Raw genomic sequence first — 22,544 nt, forward strand, 5'->3', positions numbered from 1 at the left:
TTTGACACATTTACAATTCTTTATTGAGCATGATAGTGTTTTGACAGTTAAAAAAAAGATTCAAAATCACATTTTATGTTGGACTAAAGGACTAAAAAAGACACAAAATGACTAAAAAACGAGACAAAAAGACAAAAAAAGACTAAAATAGACACAAAAATACACAAAATTACAAAAAATGACACAAAATGACTAAATAAAGGCACAAAAAGACACAAAAGACACAAAATGAGTAAAGAAAGACACAAAATGACCAAAAAAGACACAAAATGACTAAAAAAAGATACAAAATGACAAAAAAAAGACACAAAATGACTAAAAAAAACCCAAAATGAGATGACATAATGACCAAAAAAACCACAGGAGACACAAAATGACAAAAAAAAGACACAAAATGACCAAAAAAGACACAAAATGACTAAAGAAAGACACAAAATGACAAAAAAAGACACAAAATGACTAAAAAAGATACAAAATGACCAAAAAAACCCCAAAATGAGATGACATAATGACCAAAAAACCACAGGAGACACAAAATGACAAAAAAAAGATACAAAATGACCAAAAAAAACCCGAAATGAGAAGACATAATGACCAAAAAAACACAGGAGACACAAAATGACAAAAAGACACAAAATGACAAAAAAGAAACAAAATGACAAAAAAGGACACAAAATGACTAAAAAAGACACAAAATGACAAAAAAAAGACACAAAATTACTAAAAAAAGACACAAAATGACAAAAAAAGACACAAAATGACTTACAAAGACATGAAAAGAATTATAAAATGTAGAAACTCTCCCTGTAAGCCTCCATAGAGTTGAAGGTGTCTGTATTTACAGTAGGTGGCTGCTCTTATCAGAATATAAACTATTTAGGAGGTTTTTATGAATAATGCACTTAAAACATGAGAAAAATCCAAATTATCAGGTGACATTCTTCTTCTCCCAGCCGGCAGAATGAATCTAATATTTCAACAGATTTTTTAACTTCACCTTGAAACGCTGGCGGCGGAACGAGCCAAGTTATCTAGTGAGGCAAATAAAAAGAAAAGGAGTGCTAATACATGTTCCTGGAATAAAACAGTGAGTGGAGGATCCGTCAGGAGGTGCTGAGTGTAATGGAGGAGGTGTCAGCAGCAGGAGCAGCCTTCAGAGGAGCAGCTTGACTAAATACCTCCACAGTTCTCTTATTGTGAGAGTTTGAGCTGTCACTAGGCTCTGCTGTGGATCAGGAGCTGTGTGATGTCTGACAGGCTGCAGGAACCACAAGGGAAACTCAACGACATACATGTTTCTGGAAAAGACCTCTTTTATATCTTCATCTCCTCAATATCTCTCTTCATATGCATGTTGAATGTTCTTTCTACCTGTAAACTATCTATCTATCTATCTATCTATCTATCTATCTAAACCTGCACCAGGTTGTTGTTGAAGATATTATCAGCTGCAGCAGTTGCTTTAGTTTACAACTAAAACTAGAACATTTCTAAAGACATTTTGATTGTGTGCTTGCCTCTAGATCAGGGGTCTCAAACTCTAATTAGCTGAGGCAGTATCAAAATGAGCAAAAAAAGACACAAATTACTAAAAAAGGACACACAATGACAGAAAAAAACTAAATTACTTAAGAAAGAAACACAATTACCAAAAAAATACACAAAATTACAAAAAAAAGACAAAAAATGACCAAAACAACCGCGACAATCCGCCCTTTTAAACTTCACTAGACTGTCAACCTCTTCTACGACAGCAAGATGGTGGAGATGCATTACAGCAACCTATATGAACGTTTTTGACAGGAGAACAGGCTGTTTAATAAGCTATTCATGACTTCTTTCTCCATTTATAAACCCTTCTGTTTCTCTCTTTCTGTGTATATGTACAGTAGAAAATACAGTCTGTTTAAACCTCTGAAGTCCAGGAGATTTTCGTTCAAATGTGTCAACTTCCTCTGCATTAATGTCTGTCTGTGTTTAGCATCTTCCAGTCTGTCCTTACATCACATGCATGGCTCCTTTTTCTCCACACAAACTAGCTATCAGTCAGATTTTTATTTTATTTTCATTAACAAAGTATAAAGCTGCCAGGAACCCAAAATACAAACAAAAGACACAGCTTTCTATGGAAATGTACCAAAAACTATCAAAAAAAGACTTTATAACCTCAGTAAACATTTTCTTCAACACAGCATGATGTTTACTGTAAATCATGGTCCCCACAATGTTTCTTTGCAAAATGACAAATAGCGATACTAAATACTAAAGAAGAAAGTTAAAAAACTAAAGAAACGATAGGAATTTCTTCATGAATACCAAATCTTCTTACATTTTTTATTTTTAAAGAGCAAAGTTAAGAAAAAAGTGGCACTTAAGAAGCATTTTTCCTTAATAATGTTGTGAATCTGACCCATTGTCAGCTGTGCAGCAGTTGATTTAGTTTAAAATAAAGACGTCCACACAGACGGAGCGGTGCGTTTAAAGACTGTGGGAATTGTTTGGTCTCAGGAGAGTTTCCTGCTCAGTGAAGCAGACGGAGACCTCTGCTCTTTAGTTTACTTCTGGAAGTTCACTGCACATTTTTGAGGACCTGAGAGTCCATAGAAACACCCAAACAACTAGAAATGGATAAATATCCTCTCCTTCTCTTTTCACTTATCAAACAGGAAGAGTGACGGCCAGCGGCTCACTGCTTCAACACATCCGAGAGGGATATCAATTCTAAGAAGACATGCAACTTTTATGAATCCAAAAATCTTGAAAACAGCAATCCAATCGATAGCAGTTTGGTCGAATGCCACTGGAGACATGTTAAATAAACTACAATGTATACAGAATAGAGCTGCCGCACAATACTAAAATTTGACTACAGGACAAATATTATCTCTATGCACAAGGAACTTAATTGGTTATTGGTCAAAGACAGACTATTGTACTCACTGCTAATTGTTAATAGAAATATATCTGTCCTAAAAGCACCTTTTATTTTGTTTAAAAACTTTGCTTTTAGTGCAGAGAGTCATAAATATATCAGCAGACATGCAGCTGTAGGTAACTTTACATTACCTAAAGCAAGATCTAACGCCATCAAGCACACGTTTCTGTATAGAGGTATGAAAGAATGGAATTCACTGCCTAAAAATATCAAACTAACCACTAACATAAAGCAATTCAAAATATTAATAAAACAGTATTTATCAAAATAAGAAAACATGGTATATTTATATGTATGTAGTATATTTCTATAGATATATGATATGTGTTATTATAATGTATATGCTGTAGAAAGAAGGTGTATATACAACATATGTATTATGTGTTAGTAGATTTTGTAATGATGTATACATATATGATATGTATAAATGTGTGTAATATGGATTAATATGTGAATAATTTTTGTTTTGTTTTATTTTTTATTTTTTATTATGTTTTGTGTTTTTAACTGTATATTTGATACTGTTGGACCCCAGGAAGAATAGCTGTGGCTTTGCTGCAGCTAATGGGGATCTTAATAATAAACTAAACTAAACTAAACATCCCAGTCAGGAAGAAGGAGCCTGGACAACCTGCTGTCAGACTGGACTGGACCTCCACCAGGCAGAGGAGAGAGTCCCAGTCCAGCTCCACCAACACACTCAACAACTCAACAACACTTTAGATTAGGGAACACTTATTCAACATTAATTAGTTGCTTATTAGCATGCAAATTAGAGTTGTTCCCATCCGATACCAGTATCTGAAACTGCTCCGATACCGACGAAAATGCTGCATCGGTATCAGCGAGTCCTGGAGTCCAGGCACCGATCAGACACCACGTCATTTATTAAATCAGCTCTTAAAACAGTGACTCTGGATATGAGATACCAAAAACATGTAAGATACTCTTTTTGGGGAATTTAACACATGATATAATACAAAAAGAGGACGAGTATCTTGTTAAAGTACTGCTGTCAGCCAGTAAAAAATCAATTACCAGAATGTGGTTTAAGGTAGATCCTCCGACCGAGGAGCAGTGGATGTGCACTGTAGAAGAGATTCTTGTAATGGAGAAAATCACTCATAAATTGAGACTACAAGAGTCACAATTTGAGGATAAATGTGAAAAATGGACTGATTACAGAAGATGAGAAGAGGACGCCACCATTGTCACTGGACAATAAGGACATTGATATAAGAATGAGTGTATGACCATGTATGTATGATGTGCCCTGACACTGTAATTGTTGAAAGGAAAAAATGAATAAAAAATAAGTTAGACACAACAGACACACACGTGTGTCAGAGCAGGTTGATGGAGGCTACGAGCTAAGCTAAGTAGCACTAGCATGTCGGTGGTGTGGCAATATTTCACACTAGAATCTCCCACCAGCAGATATCAGCAGGGACGGGGGGATTCATAGTGGTCCTGATCCGTCCCCCCACTTTCAGAGACAAACATCATCAGTAAAACAGGATTAATGTTCCGTTAGTTAGATTATTTACATTGCAGCACATAGAGAGTCTAATGGTGCGTTCAAGGTCTACACCAATGTCAGAATTTTCTACGTTGTTCCGAGCTCCAAGTTCAGACTTTAAAGTTCTGACTTTGAGTGTTAGACCCGCCTTCAAAATAAAAGCAAACACAAGTAGCTTTCAAAATAAGAGCACATGGATGTGTTAGCAGAATCCACCACAGAGTTTACAAGAAGACTGTCAAAATAAGAGCACATGGATGTGTTAGCAGAGTCCACCACAGAATTCACAAGAAGACTGTCAAAATAAGAGCACATGGATGTGTTAGCAGAGTCCACCACAGAATTCACAAGAAGACTGTCAAAATAAGAGCACATGGATGTGTTAGCAGAATCCACCACAGAATTCACAAGAAGACTATCAAAATAAGAGCACATGGATGTGTTAGCAGAATCCACCACAGAGTTTACAAGAAGACTGTCAAAATAAGAGCACATGGATGTGTTAGCAGAATCCACCACAGAGTTTACAAGAAGACTGTCAAAATAAGACACCTTAAATAAAACAGAAGAACCCTTATTTTACTTTACAATAATTCTCTAAAATATGCAATGATTAAGATAAGATGAAATCATATTATTAGAATGTGCGAGAGGCACCAAATTTAGGCTTTTAGGGCAAAAATGTTCACCGGGGGAGTATGCTCCCAGACCCCGTGATTTATTTATTAGGGCCTCGGGGCAATCTCCCCAGCACTGGTCCCATCCAGCAATATCTGTAGGGACCAGTGCTGCACTACTGTTATACTGTGGATTTCTTCTTATTCCTCTTCCGGACGCAATTTCGTCCCGCTACTAGTCCTACAACTTAAAGAGTTGCAGGACAAATTATATATCAAAACGTGCGGTTTGATTGGGATCGGTGTGCTATTACTTTTCTCTACAGAATACGAATATACTACTGTTTTGTATACTGTTTTATTTAAAAATAAATGTAACAATAAATGGCTTGAATCTGCTGTATTTATTAATCAGAGCCAGGCCTTATCACAATGATAATCATATCACAGTCATGCAGGTGGAGGATGATATTTTTTTTATAACATACTGGGATTGGATCGGTACCCACAGCACAAGTATCGGAATCGGTATCGGGAGGAAAAAAAATGGTATCGGAACATCTCTACTGCAAAAAAGTAACATATTGTGTCTTAATGAGTCGTTATTCAGTAGTTATTAATAGGGGTGTGCATTGGCACTTCTCTCATAATTCGATTCGATTACGATTCACCAGGTAACGATTCGATTCAATTCGATTCTACGATGCATTGCGATGCATCACAATTCTACTGCACACAACAAGGGACATTTTTCGTCAGTCATGAGGCAATACAAGCAGTCAGATAGGCCTAATAACAATAGATTTTATTGGCTATATTTTGAAAAGATGGCAAAATGAATCTCCTGCTGAGTTCATCTAAGAGTAAGGAAAGAGAAATGCCTCCTCCTGCCATAAAAAGGAACCTGCTGAGGTGAAATCTACATCAGCTAAATGTGGAGCCCTTGTTCCTGAGCTAGGGAAGACGTTAGCGCTATCCCACCTAGCTAGCTATCGCTAGTTTTCATGACGCAAAAATGTAACGTTAACGAGTCGACTTTAAATGGGCAAATACAATGGTAATTACCTATCAATAGTACTTTATATAAAAACATAAATGTTAAGTTCTGTCAAATACTACCACATACTTCAGTCACAACATATCAAAACAGCTTGTCCTGCTAGCTTACCTGTGCTGCATCAACACATGTTTCATTAGAATATTCAATGAGCCATGTGTTGATGCACAAACGGGGAGTGGGTCGGGTTAGCGTTGTGTTTACTGGAACTTTGACAGGGGCGCAAAGGCCACCTGGGCCGTAAATTGAACATTTTTCCACAGGGCATCAAGGCCAGAGTGTGAAATTCCCACCCTGTCCCCCACAACTTTCCACTGGAGGACAGGAAATAAACATAATCGATTATGGCACTTTGCCGCATCGATGCTGAATCGTGCATGCCCCGCATTGCGATGCATCGCCGAATCGATTATTGTTGACACCACTAGATATTAATGCCTTATTCTGCATGATCTTATTATACAACCGTCTTACTGGTTGTATAATAAGGCCATGCAAAATAACTAAGAGTTTTCCCTCAATAATATATATATATATGGGGCTTTTTTCCCCATCTTTATTAAGTAAAAGAAGCACCCAATCCTTGAAGCACAGACACTAACAAGTGTCTGTTTTCATTTGCTAACTTTAAAGCTGATATTAGCTGGTGGGGGCTGAAGACCTCCTCCTCTCTGAGAAACTCATGCTTATTTATTTTTTATCTTCTTTGGATAAATCTGTCTTCATAGGCACCTGGACTATGATTTTATACATTTCAGAGAGGAGTAGAGGTTGTGACTAACAGTGAGGAGGTGTTTGTGTCTTATGTTGTTCTGCTGCTTGTTTAACACCTTTGTGCCCTTTTGAAGTGACATTTATCTAATTAGTGATTAAAGGGAACTTGACCCTGACCCGTTCATTCATTCATTCCCTCTGCGGTTCTCTCTAAGAGCTGCAGCTGAGCCCAACAACCACCATCAGTCCATAATTGACTGTTTGAACAAGGCTTTAATTTGATATAATGGAGCGACTTGAACCTTTTAGCAGCATTACAGAGCTGCAGGAATGAGCCCTGCTGCTGCTGCTTTATATATGTTTAACTGCTTTATTACCACAAAACTCAACCTATTAACAATAAATCTGGGGATTTTGTCTGCAGACATTCACCTGTTAGAGTTAATGTTCCTACAGTGGATGGAGATAATCTAAAGTAAGTGGTGGGAAGTAAAAGAGCAGATTTACTCAGGTACATACATTATAAGTTATTATCATGGAAAAAGACTGAACTACTGTGTCTATAATACAAATACAAACCCTGCATGTAGCAGGTTCAACATTAAACCAATGGGCACATTGAGGACTTTAACTTTGGCAACGCTTCATGTAAAGGTTATTTTATTAAACATATAATATATAATAAATGACCCTATAAGATGCTCATTAACATGTATATGTATATATATTTGTGTGAATTTATAAATTGTTAATAATTAAGCCGTAAGACCAATGCGATAGTGGCTTAAACATGCAATATTTCTAATAACCAGCAGGGGGCGACTCCACTAGTAAAAAAAAAAATATATATAAATCAGTAGGAATATGACCCAACTCCTCACGAGATTTTTTTTTATCTCAGTAAACATTCTCATCAATAGTCTATGGTCTCAATTGCTAGTTTCAAGTCTTAAATGGTTCCATTAGAGTGAAAAATAAAAACCAGGGTATGCTTTGGAGCGATGCTACCAACTGATTGCCACGTCACTAACACAGTGTTCTTAGAACTTTTACCTTTGAACAAGGGGTAGAAAAGGTCCAAAAAACTGTGTTCAGTTCCACTAAAAGACACTCAGTAGTCGGCTGTTCACTTAGAAGAACGATAGCAACTTGCTAACCAAGCTAGCTAGGTAGCTAGAACTAATAGGGAGAGTGTCTATGTTCCCCTCTTTGTATGAGACTCTTCCCAAAAAGGGTCCTATGTTCCCCAGTCTGTTACTTTTTACACCATTACTGCCAAATTCCATGGTAGATAGGCCTAACCCTAACCCTAACCTAACCCTTATTATTAACCCTAACCCTAACCCTTATTATTAACCCTAACCCTAACCTAACCCTTATTATTAACCCTAACCCTAACCTAACCCTTATTATTAACCCTAACCCTAGCCTTAGCTCTAACCCTAACCCTAGCTCTAACCCTAACCCTTATTATTAACCCTAACCCTAACCCTAGCCCTAGCTCTAACCCTAACCCTTATTATTAACCCTAACCCTAACCCTAGCCCTAGCTCTAACCCTAACCCTTATTGTTAACCCTAACCCTAACCCTAGCCTTAGCTCTAACCCTAACCCTAGCCCTAGCTCTAACCCTAACCTAACCCTTATTATTAACCCTAACCCTAACCCTAGCCCTAGCTCTAACCCTAACCCTTATTATTAACCCTAACCCTAACCCTAGCCCTAGCTCTAACCCTAACCCTTATTGTTAACCCTAACCCTAACCCTAGCCTTAGCTCTAACCCTAACCCTAGCCCTAGCTCTAACCCTAACCTAACCCTTATTATTAACCCTAACCCTAACCCTAGCCCTAGCTCTAACCCTAACCCTTATTATTCACCTTGTCCAGTGTGTTTGACTCCGTCACCATACCAGCCACTTATCTCCTTCTTGCCACAGCTTGTCTTGTTTGTCGCCCTTTTGGATTCCTCACTAGAGTGATTTTTCTTTGTCATTCATTAGTTTCATAGTTTTTTGAGTCGGCCATTTTCTTTTTCCTCTGGTCTTTATTATTTTCCCCTTTGGTCCTGATCCAGTTTTTCATAGTGTATATATTTGTATTTAGTTTTTAGTGTAGGTTGATTCAGTGTTTATCCTCCTTTAGAGCGACTTTTCTTTGTTTCTACTCAGAGTCAGGTGTTTCATAGCTCTTTTCTTTCACTCTGTGAGGACTTTTTTTTACCCTGCTGCATTCTTTGAAAAAAGAAACTTCTAAGTTCACCTGCTCTGTATCTGAGTCCTGACAAAGCCAATTCACTAAAACCAGGTTTGAGTTACAGTGGTATAATATATAATATGTAGGATGGCGTACACAATTACATGGACACAACCAGTCCAGGATGAGTTCCTTGCAAACTATTTTTATAATCAATTTGAATTGTTAACAGACCTGAGTCCTTCCTCCATCTCTGTCTAAAACACACTTTACATTGAGTAAAGCTGCAGCAACTCAAAGCACAAACAGGAATACTTTACCAGCCAAATGAAAAGACAACAGTTCATCACATTGATGATCAAAAATGAAAATTAAACAAAGTCGCCAAGCTGTTATGATGAGCTGCTAACCTTGATGTGTCACATTAATTACAGTGTGATCAATTATTGATAGCCGACGGTGGAGAACAGGGAGCCAGAGTGTCTCCTCCAGCATCAATAAACTATCAGCAATAACAAACCACATATATATGTATATATATATATATATATATATATATATAATGCATAGCCAGCAGCGCTGGGTGGTTTACCTTGGGAGAGGACCCACTGGTTGAGTTTGACGTGGTAGAGAACAGAGCGGAGACTCCAGTGTTGGACCAGAGGATAACCAGACACCTCGCTGTAGTTCACCATGCCTGCAACAACAAACACAAGCACATTTATTAGTAGAGATACGGACTTATTAACTCTCTGGAGTCACAGAAAGCTTCTTCATGACGTCATGATGTAGAAACGTTCAGCAGCATGTTTCCTGCTGTCAGCTCAACTCTAAAGTTTTGGCTTTTACACAAGTTTACATGTCACATTTAATGCCTCAACTCTTCTTCAGCAAAGGTAAACAAAAAAATAAAAAAAAACACCTTGACCAAGTGTAGAAACAGGATTTAATTTTTTCTGCAGAAATATTTCTAATTTTTTAGTGTGCATTCAGCAAATTGTAAAGCAATCTTTTGTGTTAGTTTTTTGTGGGTTTTTTTTGTAATTTCTATGTGTGTTTTTTTAAATGTTTTTTGTGATTTTTTGTGTGTTCAAAATGTTGATCCAGTGTTCTTTGTAGTTTCTGTGTGTGTTTTTTGTGTGTTTTATGTGTTTTTTGTGTGTGTTTTTACGTGTTTTTTGTGAAAAAAATGTTGTTTTTGGCATGTTTTTACGTGTGTTTTTTGTAATTGTGTGTTTTTCTGTTTTTTGTGTGTGTTTTTACGTGTTTTATGTGTGTTTTTTGTATTTTTTGTGTGTTCAAAATGTTGATCCAGTGTTCTTTGTAGTTTCTGTGTGTTTTTTTGTGTGTTTTTACGTGTTTTTTGTGTGTGTTTTTACATGTTTTTTGTGTGTGTTTTATGTGTTTTTTGTGTGTGTTTTTACGTGTTTTTTGTGAAAAAAATGTTGAATGTTTTTGGCATGTTTTTATGTGTCTTTTTCTGTTTTTTTTGTGTGTGTTTTTACGTGTTTTATGTGTGTTTTTCTGTTTTTTTGTGTGTGTTTTTTGTGTTCAAAATGTTGATCCAGTAAGTCAAACTGTAAAAATAATCAGGTCATATAGGTGAGGTTGTGCTGAAAACAGTGATACCAACATGTCATAGTAAAGATTTTTAACTGGTTTATTCATATTGGCAGAATAAAAAGAAATATCCCCAAACTCCAAAGAGTAAATGAAACTGGCTGAGGCTGTAAAACAAAACTAAATGCACTATCAACGTGTTATTTCCTGTGATAAACAGAAGAGATCTTCACTGCTACATCAAAGGCTGCTCTGCATCTTATTCTTGTTTACTTTACCTGAAGAATCAGGAAGAATATTTGATAAATATTAATATTATATCAGATGACAGAAGAGAAGTCTCCGGTGTTGGATCAAAGTGGAACCCGCCGCGCAGAAAAACACACCAGAAATGGCAACATTAGCATAAAATCTATTCCCAAAAAGTGATTTTATAGTCAAAGGCGGGCTGAAATCTGCAGTATTTGATGAAAGCCAAGGCCAACCTCTCACTTGAATATACAGCACATTTATATTTAACATGAATATTTTCATATCAACCACATGCCTCCAACTTTTCCCTCTTAGGAAAATTGTGTCAAATCTAAAAGCAATTTTCATCCATTTCCTGTTTGAAGCACAAGGTTCCTGCACGACACCGACACTGATCACATTCACACCATGCACAAACCACCCAGAATAATAATATAATACATTTAGAATGAGTCTGAATGGAATAAACAGTGGCAGCTCATAAAAAACAGAAAATCTCAGGGTTCATGAACTGATCAACGTATGAAGAAAGCTGTGAGACAACACAATGGCCTGATAGCTTCTTCATTAGGAAGCTAAAACCTCCGTAATTAAGATTATTCATCTTTTATTGCATGCAAAATGTCTCATTGACATTGAAAAGGGATTCACGCATAATGTAGAATAATTAAATTGTTTTTCACACCTCAGACTCAATCAGACACAACAAAAAATGATGTTAGGAGAAAGAGAAAGAAAGACACTTAGCAAAAATTCAATGAGGCTGAATGTAAGAGACTTTGTTCAAGAGGTTTCTACTGACGGCTGAATCAGTAAAACAGGCAGGGCAGAGCTCCTATTAACTCTATGGAGTCTTACAGGGCTATTTTATCCATTTCTGAATCATTCTCATGTCTTTTTGTGTCTTTGTACATCATTTTGTGTCATTTTGTGTCTTTTTTGTGTCTTTGTATGTCATTTTGTGTCTTTTTTTTTGTCTTTGTACATCATTTTGTGTCTTTTTTGGTCATTGTGTCTTTTTGTGTCTTTTTTGATCATTTGTGTCTTTTTGTCTTTTTTGGTCATTTCATGTCTTTATTGGTCATTTGTGTCTTTTTGAGTCTTTTTTGGTCATTTTGTGTCTTTTTTGTGTCTTTGTACATAATTTTGTGTCTTTTCGTGTCTTTTTTGTGTCTTTGTACGTCATTTTGTGTCTTTTTTGTGTCTTTGTACGTCATTTCGTGTCTTTTTTGATCATTTGTGTCTTTTTGTTTTTTTTGGTCATTTCATGTCTTTATTGGTCATTTGTGTCATTTTGAGTCTTTTTTGGTCATTTTGTGTCTTTTTTGGTCATTTCGAGTCTTTTTTGATCATTTGTGTCTTTTTTGGTCATTTCATGTCTTTATTGGTCATTTGTGTCTTTTTGAGTCTTTTTTGGTCATTTCGTGTCTTTTTTGATCATTTGTGTCTTTTTGTCTTTTTTGGTCATTTCATGTCTTTTTTGGTCATTTGTGTCTTTTTGAGTCTTTTTTGGTCATTTTGTGTCTTTTTTGTGTCTTTGTACGTCATTTTGTGTCTTTTTTGTGTCTTTGTACGTCATTTCGTGTCTTTTTTGATCATTTGTGTCTTTTTGGTTTTTTTGGTCATTTCATGTCTTTATTGGTCATTTGTGTCTTTTTGAGTCTTTTTTGGTCATTTTGTGTCTTTTTTGTGTCTTTGTACGTCATTTTGTGTCTTTTTTGGTCATTTCGAGTCTTTTTTGATCATTTGTGTCTTTTTTGGTCATTTCATGTCTTTATTGGTCATTTGTGTCTTTTTGAGTCTTTTTTGGTCATTTCGTGTCTTTTTTGATCATTTGTGTCTTTTTGTCTTTTTTGGTCATTTCATGTCTTTTTTGGTCATTTGTGTCTTTTTGAGTCTTTTTTTTGGTCATTTTGTGTCTGTTGTTGTGTCTTTATTAGTTATTGTGTGTTTTTTTGTCATTTTGTGTCTTCTGTGGGTTTTTTTTGGGTTATTCTGTCTTCTCATTTTGTGTCTCTTTTGGTCATTTGTGTCAACATTGCTCATGGTAACTTAACTTTGTATTGCACATTTCTTACAGCACACAAAGGCAACACAAAGTCTAATACCCCTCCATGCTGCACACAGGAAGTAAACCCTGCAGCATCATTGTGAATGAGCTGAAGTTGTCAGAGTGTTTTAGTGAAAAGAGCATTTCAGTATTCTAACCTAGTGGAAATGAAAGCGTGGATTAGTTTCTCTAAGTCCTGGGTAGACAGTAATCCCCAATCCCTTTTATGTTTTTAAGATGGTAGAAAGCAGACTTTGTAATTGATTTGACATGGCTGTTAAAGTCTAACTCAGAGTCCCAGATTAGACCCAGATTCTTGACTTGGTTTTTTGGTTTTCTGAGGCGGAGCATCAACATCCAGCCCTCCAGTTCTGTCTGCTGGAACTCATCATTCAGTTGTTCAATCCTGTTGTAGAGACAGAAACTTTCGGCGATACAACCACTTGTCTCAGGTCGGTAAACGTACGGGGTTGGGTTTAAAATCAAATCAACTTTATTTATAAGGCCCTTTAACTCTATGGGGTCTTGGGCTATTTTGTACATTTTTGAATCATTTTCATGTCTTTTCGTGTCTTCGTACATAATTTTGTGTCTTTTTTGTGTCTTTTTTGGTCATTTTGTATCTGTTGTGTCTTTTTTAGTTATTTTGTGTCTTTTTTGTCATTTTGTGTCTTCTGTGGGGTTTTTTTTTGTGGTTATTCTGTCTTCTCATTTTGTGTCTTTTTCGTTCATTTTGTGTCTTTTTTTTGGTCATTTTGTGTCTTTTTTGTGTCTTTTTTGGTCATTTTGTGTCTGTTGTTGTGTCTTTTTTAGTTATTTTGTGTCTTTTTTGTCATTTTGTGTCTTCTGTGGGGTTTTTTTTTGTGGTTATTCTGTCTTCTCATTTTGTGTCTTTTTTGTTCATTTTGTGTCTTTTTTTGGTCATTTTGTGTCTTTTTTGGTCATTTTGTGTCTGTTGTGTCTTTTTTAGTTATTTTGTGTCTTTTTTGTCATTTTGTGTCTTCTGTGGGGTTTTTTTTTGTGGTTATTCTGTCTTCTCATTTTGTGTCTTTTTTGTTCATTTTGTGTCTTTTTTTTGGTCATTTTGTGTATTTTTGTGTCTTTTGTGGTCATTTTGTGTCTGTTGTTGTGTCTTTTTATAGTTATTTTGTGTCTTTTTTGTCATTTTGTGTCTTTTTTTTTGTCATTTTGTGTCTTTTTGTGTCTTATTTTGGTCTGCTTTGTTTATACAAAGTGCTGTACATGGCAGGACAGACCAACAATAAAAACAGAGTGATGAACACAAAGAACAGATAAAAAACAACTAAAACAGAGCAAAGGTTCATGTTGAGTTAAAAGCCAGTGAATAAAAATGGGTTTTAAGATAACTTTTAAAAGCAGACAGTGAGGAGGGTAAAATGTTCCAACGGGACTGGGAGCAGCGAATGGGGCAAGCCCCGCCCCCTCTGAGTTACACCTGGACCTCGGAGCTGTGTATTAATTTGAAGATGTATTAAAATATCTGACATACTGCAGTTTAAATATGCATCAAATATGTTTTGATAAACACACAGAAATCTGACCAACAGTCACAGTCTCTTTACAGGAAACTCCTGCTGGATTAAGATCAGAGCAGCTCTGATTTAGGAAATCCCACTGCACCATTTGGAACAATAACAGGAAAGCTAGAGACCTGACACACCAACATTAGGTATTATAGTGACAGAAATATTGAAAACTGTGGAGCTGCTGTTCGAACCAAGGACCTGTTTTTGTGTATCTTGAATATTGTATGTGTTTTGTGATACTTGTCAATAAATCCCACGAGGGGTAGGGCGGGGCGAGGCCATTTAAAGACTTTAAAACAAATAAAATAATCCTAAAATGAACCTTAAAGTTCACCGGCAGCCAGTGGAGGAGGCCAGGATCGCTGTAATGTGCTCCCTCTAAAGTACTCCAGTTAGCAGACTGGAGGACTGGCTAACTCCAAAATAAAGTGCATTGCAGTAATCCAGCCGGAACCTGGTCTCACAGGAATCCGTGAAATAGCCACGGATTAGCTAAACTCAAAATCCGTGGAATAGCCACTCAAATTTCTGTGAAACTGACACGGATTTGGCTACAATGCAAGTTAATGACAGTCATATCCCGTGGCTATTCCATGGGTATTTGTTCCTATTGGTTTGTTCCAAGTCACGTGACTTTCAAGGTCCCAGCGGTCAGAACAAAAAACATGGCGGACAGTTCTCTCATTTTTAGTGAAAAAAAATCAATATTTTGACTTAGTTTCTGCATAAAAATGGATTTTGATCACATTTCTAGCAAGAAATGTATGTTTTATTTTCTAAATATTCACTCAGTGAATGTATATAATCACTTTGTATGTTGGAATAGCCACGGGATATGACTGGCATTAACTTGCATTGTAGCCAAATCCGTGTCAGTTTCACGGAAATTTGAGTTATTCCGTGGCTATTCCACGGATTTTGAGTTTAGCTAATCCGTGGCTATTTCACGGATTCCTGTGAGACCAGGTTGTCCAACCGAGAGGTAATAAAAGCATGGATTGCTGTCTCAAAGAAAATATTTCACCTTGGAAAGCTGCCTGAGGACTGTTGTATGTGTGTTTCTGCCTCTCGGTTTATTGGTTGAGCCACCATTGTTTTGAAAAGCCCTTTTTGTAGAGAAGTTAGTTCAGCCTTTTGTTTGTTTTTCTTCACAGCTAGTTTAGATCGGCTTCTTTTGTTATATTTCTTTCAACTTTCTTTTGGCACAATCACTTGTCCCATCCTCCCCAAACCTTAGAGTGTCTTTCTTTTGTTGTTGTTGTTAAAAAAAATCATAATTGTTCACTTCACTTTTGACTTTGTTGATTTTATGATTGTTGTGTTATTATCTGCTGGCTCGGTTTGGTCTGTGGATGTAACACACTAATTTGGCGGTCTAGTTTAAAATCCATGTCCATTTTAAAACCATCAGCTGCCAAAGGACCCAATCACCTCTGTTTTCTCCGTGTTAAAATGAAGGAAGTTAAGGTTCCATCCAGGCTTTCACATCCTCCAGACAGGCCACAACTAATCCAGATGGTGTGAAAAGTAGTTATGAAGCTAATAAGGCTATCTCCCTTTCAACATTGTTAGCCAGAAAGCTAATTTTACAGTCTTGGAAATGTGAAAGGGCTCCTACATTTGAAATGTGGTTGAAAGAGCTGGGAAATGTTTTACACTTGGAGAAAATCAGGTCCATCATATCTGCTGAAGAGGATATCGTTTTTAAAATCTGGCAACCTTTTCTTGATTTAATGTCTAAAAACTGAATGAGTGCTATTCTGTTGCTGTGCCATTAATTTTATACCCATGTTTTGTTTGTCTCATGTCAAAAACTGCCAAAAAAATCCAACCTGGTCTCACAGAAATCCGTGAAATAGCCACGGATTTCGCTTAACTCAAAATCTGTGGAATAGCCACGGAATCGCTCAAATTTCCGTGAAACTGACACGGATTTGGCTACAATGCAAGTTAATGACAGTCATATCCCGTGGCTATTGGTTTGTTCCAAGTCACGTGACTTTCAAGGTCCCGGCGGTCAGAACAAAAAACATGGCGGACAGTTCTCTCAATTTTAGTGAAAAAAATAAATATTTTGACTTAGTTTCTGCATAAAAATGGATTTTGATCACATTTCTAGCGAGAAATATATGTTTTATTTTCTAAATATTCACTCAGTGAATGTACATAATCACTTTGTGGTGAAGATCTCGCCAGAAAAATATGACTGTCATTAACTTGCATTGTAGCGAAATCTGTGTCAGTTTCACGGAAATTTGAGCGATTCCGTTGCTATTCCACGAGCTTTGAGTTAAGCGAAATCCGTGGCTATTTCACGGATTTCTGTGAGACCAGGTTGAAAAAATCATGTATTGTTCTGTGTAGCTCCACCAACTATCTCTAATTTGTATATATTTTTCTGTTACGAAAACCATAGAAATAAATACACAAAAAAAGACGAGGCCACGACTGTTTCCACACTTGGCGACTTGATGTAGTTCCGCAGGTTGACTTGAAATAACACTCCACTTGGTCTTCCATCAGCCCTGACTGGACCTTTGCACCCTTTGCATTACTCTAATCATTTAAAGCTGCTGCAGATGGGTTTACATTTGATTTAATGGACAGCCCGCTGCGTCTCAAACACACAATTATGGGTCGATATGACACACCGAGGGCTGTGACAAAGCAGCGGGATGTGACGAGTTTTATGACTCCAGAGGTCAGCGCACTTATTGAACGTCTCCGTGGAATGGATGCAGTTGCTGTAGAGGTGACTGATCAGCCAATCAATGGCACTAAAGAAACGTGCATTATTGGGATTCTTGCTGATGATGTTAGAGACGAAGGATTGCCTAGACCTCTTTAAAATGTCAAGGTGAATATGAAGCTTTGTTATTTACCTTCTTAGGTTAGATTTTCAGCATTCCTTCTGCGTTAACAATACAGATGCAGCATTTCTCTATGGTTCCTTTTGTTAATCAAACTTTCAGGGAACTGGGATGGAAGACTTGAGTCCTGGACTCGGGCTCGAAGCCAGATTGCTGGGACTCGTGATGAAACCAGAATTGAAAAAACAAGAGTTTAAAAAAAAATACAAATAAATAACTGAAACTGTATTTTGTGGTTACAAAACTAACTAAAACAGGGGTCTCAAACTCGCGGCCCGCGGGCCAATTGCGGCCCTCGTGACGATATTTTGTGGCCCCCACCTTGATATGAAAGTTTAATGTGAGTTTTATATTAATGGCACTTTACCGTGTTGTGTGTGGAAGGTCCCTTTAATTACTTATTTTTGGTAATTTTGTGTCTTTTTTAAATAGTTTTGTGTCTTTTTTGAAAACAATTTTGTGTCTTTTTTTGTAATTTGGGGTTTTTTGGTAATTATGTGTCTTGTTTTGGTAATTTTGTGTGTTTTTTAAATAATTTTGCGTCTTTTTTTAAATAATTGTGTCTTTTTTAATAATTTTGTGTCTTTTTTGGTAATTTTGTGTCTTTTTTTAAATCATTTTGTGTCTTTTTAAAAATAATTTTGTGTCTTTTTTGGTCATTTTGTGTCTTTTCGTTTTTTTCTGTAATTTTGTGTCTTTTTTTGCCTCCAGTGGCCCCCAGGTAATTTGAGTTTGAGACCCCTGAACTAAAACGAACTAAAATTATAGTTAAAGTGTCCTTCGTTTTCGTCTTTGTCAACTTTTTTCATCCATAAACCTTTTTGGTTGATATGAATCCGTGTATCATTTGTTCTTTCCATTTTCAATTGGCAATCAAAAATCAATTAATGAAAAATTGACTGGTTATTTTGTTATTTGTTTTTGATTATAACACCAAAAACGAACAAAATGCTTGTTTTTTCATATTTTAATCTTAGGCTCAGATAAAAAAATAAATGAAATGGAAAAACGGGCACCAGGACTGAATTTGATTTTAATATTTAATTGGTCTGGTTTATGTGACCCAGAAGTTTGACTGTTGGTCAAGTGAGCCGTCATTCGCTTCTCTGTAGTCGAACCAGCCGTCACTATATAATAATAATTGTGGTATTGTGATATTTATGGTAAATTCCGTTAAACTGCCCAGAGCGAGCTGACATGAAGGATAAACACTTTACTGTCGTTCTTTATCACTATTTTCAGTATAAAACTCTCCACGTGAAATAATTAAATTGTGTCGTGCCGAAAATGTATTTGTTGTGTCTGCGTGCGGTTTTCAGTTTTCAGAATAAAGTGTTACACAACCAGGCCAAAAAACAGATAAATATGGAAATAAGATTAATTGCATGATATTCACCTAACCCTAACCCCTTTAAGCCTAACCCTAACCCCTTTATCCCCTTTAAACCTAACCCTAACCCCTTTATCCCCTTTAAACCTAACCTTAACCCCTTTATCCCCTTTAAGCCTAACCCTAACCCCTTTCTCCCCTTTAAACCTAACCCTAACCCCTTTATCCCCTTTAAACCTAACCCTAACCCCTTTATCCCCTTTAAACCTAACCTTAACCCCTTTATCCCCTTTAAACCTAACCCTAACCCCTTTCTCCCCTTTAAGCCTAACCCTAACCCCTTTATCCCCTTTAAACCTAACCCTAACCCCTTTATCCCCTTTAAACCTAACCTTAACCCCTTTATCCCCTTTAAACCTAACCTTAACCCCTTTATCCCCTTTAAACCTAACCCTAACCCCTTTCTCCCCTTTAAACCTAACCCTAACCCCTTTATCCCCTTTAAACCTAACCTTAAACCCTTTCTCCCCTTTAAGCCTAACCCTAACCCCTTTATCCCCTTTCTCCCCTTTAAGCCTAACCCTTACCCCTTTATCCCCTTTAAACCTAACCCTAACCCCTTTCTCCCCTTTAAGCCTAACCCTAACCCCTTTATCCCCTTTAAACCTAACCTTAACCCCTTTATCCCCTTTAAACCTAACCTTAACCCCTTTATCCCCTTTAAACCTAACCCTAACCCCTTTCTCCCCTTTAAACCTAACCTTAACCCCTTTATCCCCTTTAAACCTAACCTTAACCCCTTTATCCCCTTTAAACCTAACCCTAACCCCTTTCTCCCCTTTAAACCTAACCCTAACCCCTTTATCCCCTTTAAACCTAACCTTAAACCCTTTCTCCCCTTTAAGCCTAACCCTTACCCCTTTATCCCCTTTAAACCTAACCCTAACCCCTTTCTCCCCTTTAAACCTAACCCTAACCCCTTTATCCCCTTTAAGCCTAACCCTAACCCCTTTATCCCCTTTAAACCTAACCTTAACCCCTTTATCCCCTTTAAGCCTAACCCTAACCCCTGTCTCCCCTTTAAGCCTAACCCTAACCCCTTTATCCCCTTTAAGCCTAACCCTAACCCCTTTATCCCCTTTAAACCTAACCTTAACCCCTTTATCCCCTTTAAGCCTAACCCTAACCCCTTTATCCCCTTTCTCCCCTTTAAGCCTTTCTCCCCTTTAAACCTTTCTCCCCTTTAAACCTTTCTCCCCTTTAAACCTTTCTCCCCTTTAAACCTAACCCTGACCCCTTTCTCCCCTTTAAACCTTTCTCCCCTTTAAACCTAACCCTGACCCCTTTCTCCCCTTTGAACCTTTCTCCCCTTTAAACCTTTCTACCCTTTAAACCTAACCCTGACCCCTTTCTCCCCTTTAAACCTTTCTCCCCTTTAAACCTAACCCTGACCCCTTTCTCCCCTTTAAACCTTTCTCCCCTTTAAACCTAACCCTGACCCCTTTCTCCCCTTTGAACCTTTCTCCCCTTTAAACCTTTCTACCCTTTAAACCTAACCCTAACCCCTTTCTCCCCTTTAAACCTAACCCTGACCCCTTTCTCCCCTTTAAACCTAACCCTAACCCCTTCCTCCCTGTTAAACCTAACCCTAACCTCTTTAAACCTAACCCTAACCTCTTTCTCCCCTTTAAACCTTACCCTAACCCCTTTAAACCTAACCCTGACCCCTTTTCGCCCCATTAAACCTAACCCTCCAGGGTTCCAGAGTCCTGGAGTTCCAGCCCTGTCTCAGGTACTGCTGACTCGACTCAGACTTGACTCTGGCTCTTCTTCTTTGGTGACTTGACTACAACGCTGTCAGGTGCAATGAAGCAAGGGCCATTCTCAGTTTTAGCATTGGAATTGTCAAGAGGTGCATTCACAGAGGACGAAGCGACTGTAGGTGATGCAGAGACAACTGGGCCATTGATGTACCAATTTTACCAGCTGGCTGGAGTTCAGCTGTTTGTTCTGCACAATTTGTCCGTCACTGCAGATCCTTCTCATCTGGAGGATTCAACATGCTGCCTAAAACACTTTCACCATGCTAATATTGTTATACTGAAGTGTTCTGCGAGGGTTCTTTTAAAGCGCAGTGCATTGATTTAGCTCCATGTACACATGCTATCTCCTGCTCAGATCAATAAAGGCCATCTCCTCTGCCTGAACAAGTCACCCATGTACGACTGTTTTTCATCCTGATGCTCAGCTCGCTCTATCAGACGCTCTGGACGCTTCCTGCTCCACTGACCAGCGGCCTGTCCTCTTATCTCTGGCTGCAAATAGTCAGTGGCAGATAAACAACAACATATGGAAACATTCATCATGCACGGCAACGCTGTTCTCACACAGGTGACTGTTAAAGCACCAATCAGACTCTTTTTAACCCAATTGCAATACAACAAAAATTTTAGAAACACTGTCTATTCTTTTCAACCTGTTTTCTTATATAACCAAATTGTCAGATGTGATCAGGTTCATTCTTATGTGACAAGATCAGCTAATGGTGGTCACATGATGTTACCATGTCCAAAATCAAATGCCTTAAAGAGAACAGTTATTTATCGTGCTATCAGTTATTGGAATAATTGCCCACTGAATATACGTGAACTGAATAGTAAAGTATCTTTTAATTATTACTTGAGAATGCACTATTTACATTTGTGAGTAGTGAATTAACATATTTACTGTATGAAAGTGAGAATTAAAGTAATAGATATGAATGTAATAACTTATTCGGAATGATTTCTGATGACGTATATAATAATGTCTACAATGTTTAATTGTTAAATGATTTTTGTTTTGTCTTGTGGACCCCAGGAAGACTAGCTCCTCCCACTTTTGGTGACAGCTAATGGGGATCTTTTTAACAATAAACAATAAACCCTTTGATGAAAAACATATAAAAACCTTATGATGCACAACATGGTTAAAAAATAACCCGCATTCATTCTCCATGTTATTTCATGCTGCTGTGTGTTTGAATATCTTTTTTTTTTACTACAACAGTTCATTACATCCATTTGTCCTTTCATACTTTATGAACAAAAGTAGTTTTTGTATTATTACAACGGAGAGATAGGAGGCTTCCACTGCTGTTTTTTTTTTTGGTGATTTTACATATTTTTGGGTCATTTTACATATTTTTTGGGGTATTTAAAATATTTTTGGTAATTTTACATATTTTTGGGGGTATTTAAAATATTTTTGGCAATTTTTTATATATTTTTGGGATAATTTTACAAATTTTTGGGATAATTTTACATATTTTTTGGGGTACTTAAAATTATTTTTGGTAATTTTACATATTTTTTTGATAATTTTACATATTTTTTGGGTAATTTTACATATTTTTTGGATAATTTTACATATTTTTGGGGTAGTTTTACATCTTTTTTACATCTTTTTTTTTTACATCAAGTTTACACACATGGGTCTAAAATGACCTTGTGTATTAGAAGCGTAGTGATACAAAAAGTGATTCACTAAATGAACAATGTGAGTATATGTGTAACTATGTTTGTCTTATTTTGAAGGTTTAACTTTAAAAGAGTGGTTAGAACCACCAGATTACATAGGAAAATCACATATTTTAACATTTGAGCCACCAAATAATAATTTCCATTGGAAAGACACCAATTTAACAAACTAGGATAGTTAATATTTGTGTCTTCTTTGTCAGGTTTTAAATTGATAAATATATAAACACCTTCTAATGCACAACATGGGTCAGAATTCACCTTGTGCATTAGAAGAGTAGTGATAAAAAAAGGGTTTTATTCAAAAAGTAAGAAATGAAAACAAAATATTAGCATGTATGATGATCAAAAACAAGTTATTTCAGGAAAACCTGCAATACT

General features: G+C 36.9%; 1 protein-coding gene across 4 annotated transcripts in view; it reads right to left on the minus strand.

Moving 5' to 3' along the window:
- astn1 (astrotactin 1) overlaps nucleotides 1-22,544 on the minus strand; it is a 679,871-nt gene that overhangs the window by 261,832 nt on the left and 395,495 nt on the right. For all 4 annotated transcript variants that reach the window (XM_059344320.1, XM_059344318.1, XM_059344319.1 and 1 more), the window contains exon 16: nucleotides 9,629-9,733. In XM_059344320.1, the coding sequence (XP_059200303.1) occupies nucleotides 9,629-9,733 (105 nt within the window). The remainder of the gene's footprint in view (nucleotides 1-9,628; nucleotides 9,734-22,544) is intronic.

This window comes from Centropristis striata, chromosome 11 (genome assembly GCF_030273125.1).
Source record: "Centropristis striata isolate RG_2023a ecotype Rhode Island chromosome 11, C.striata_1.0, whole genome shotgun sequence".
Classification (NCBI taxonomy): domain Eukaryota; kingdom Metazoa; phylum Chordata; class Actinopteri; order Perciformes; family Serranidae; genus Centropristis; species Centropristis striata.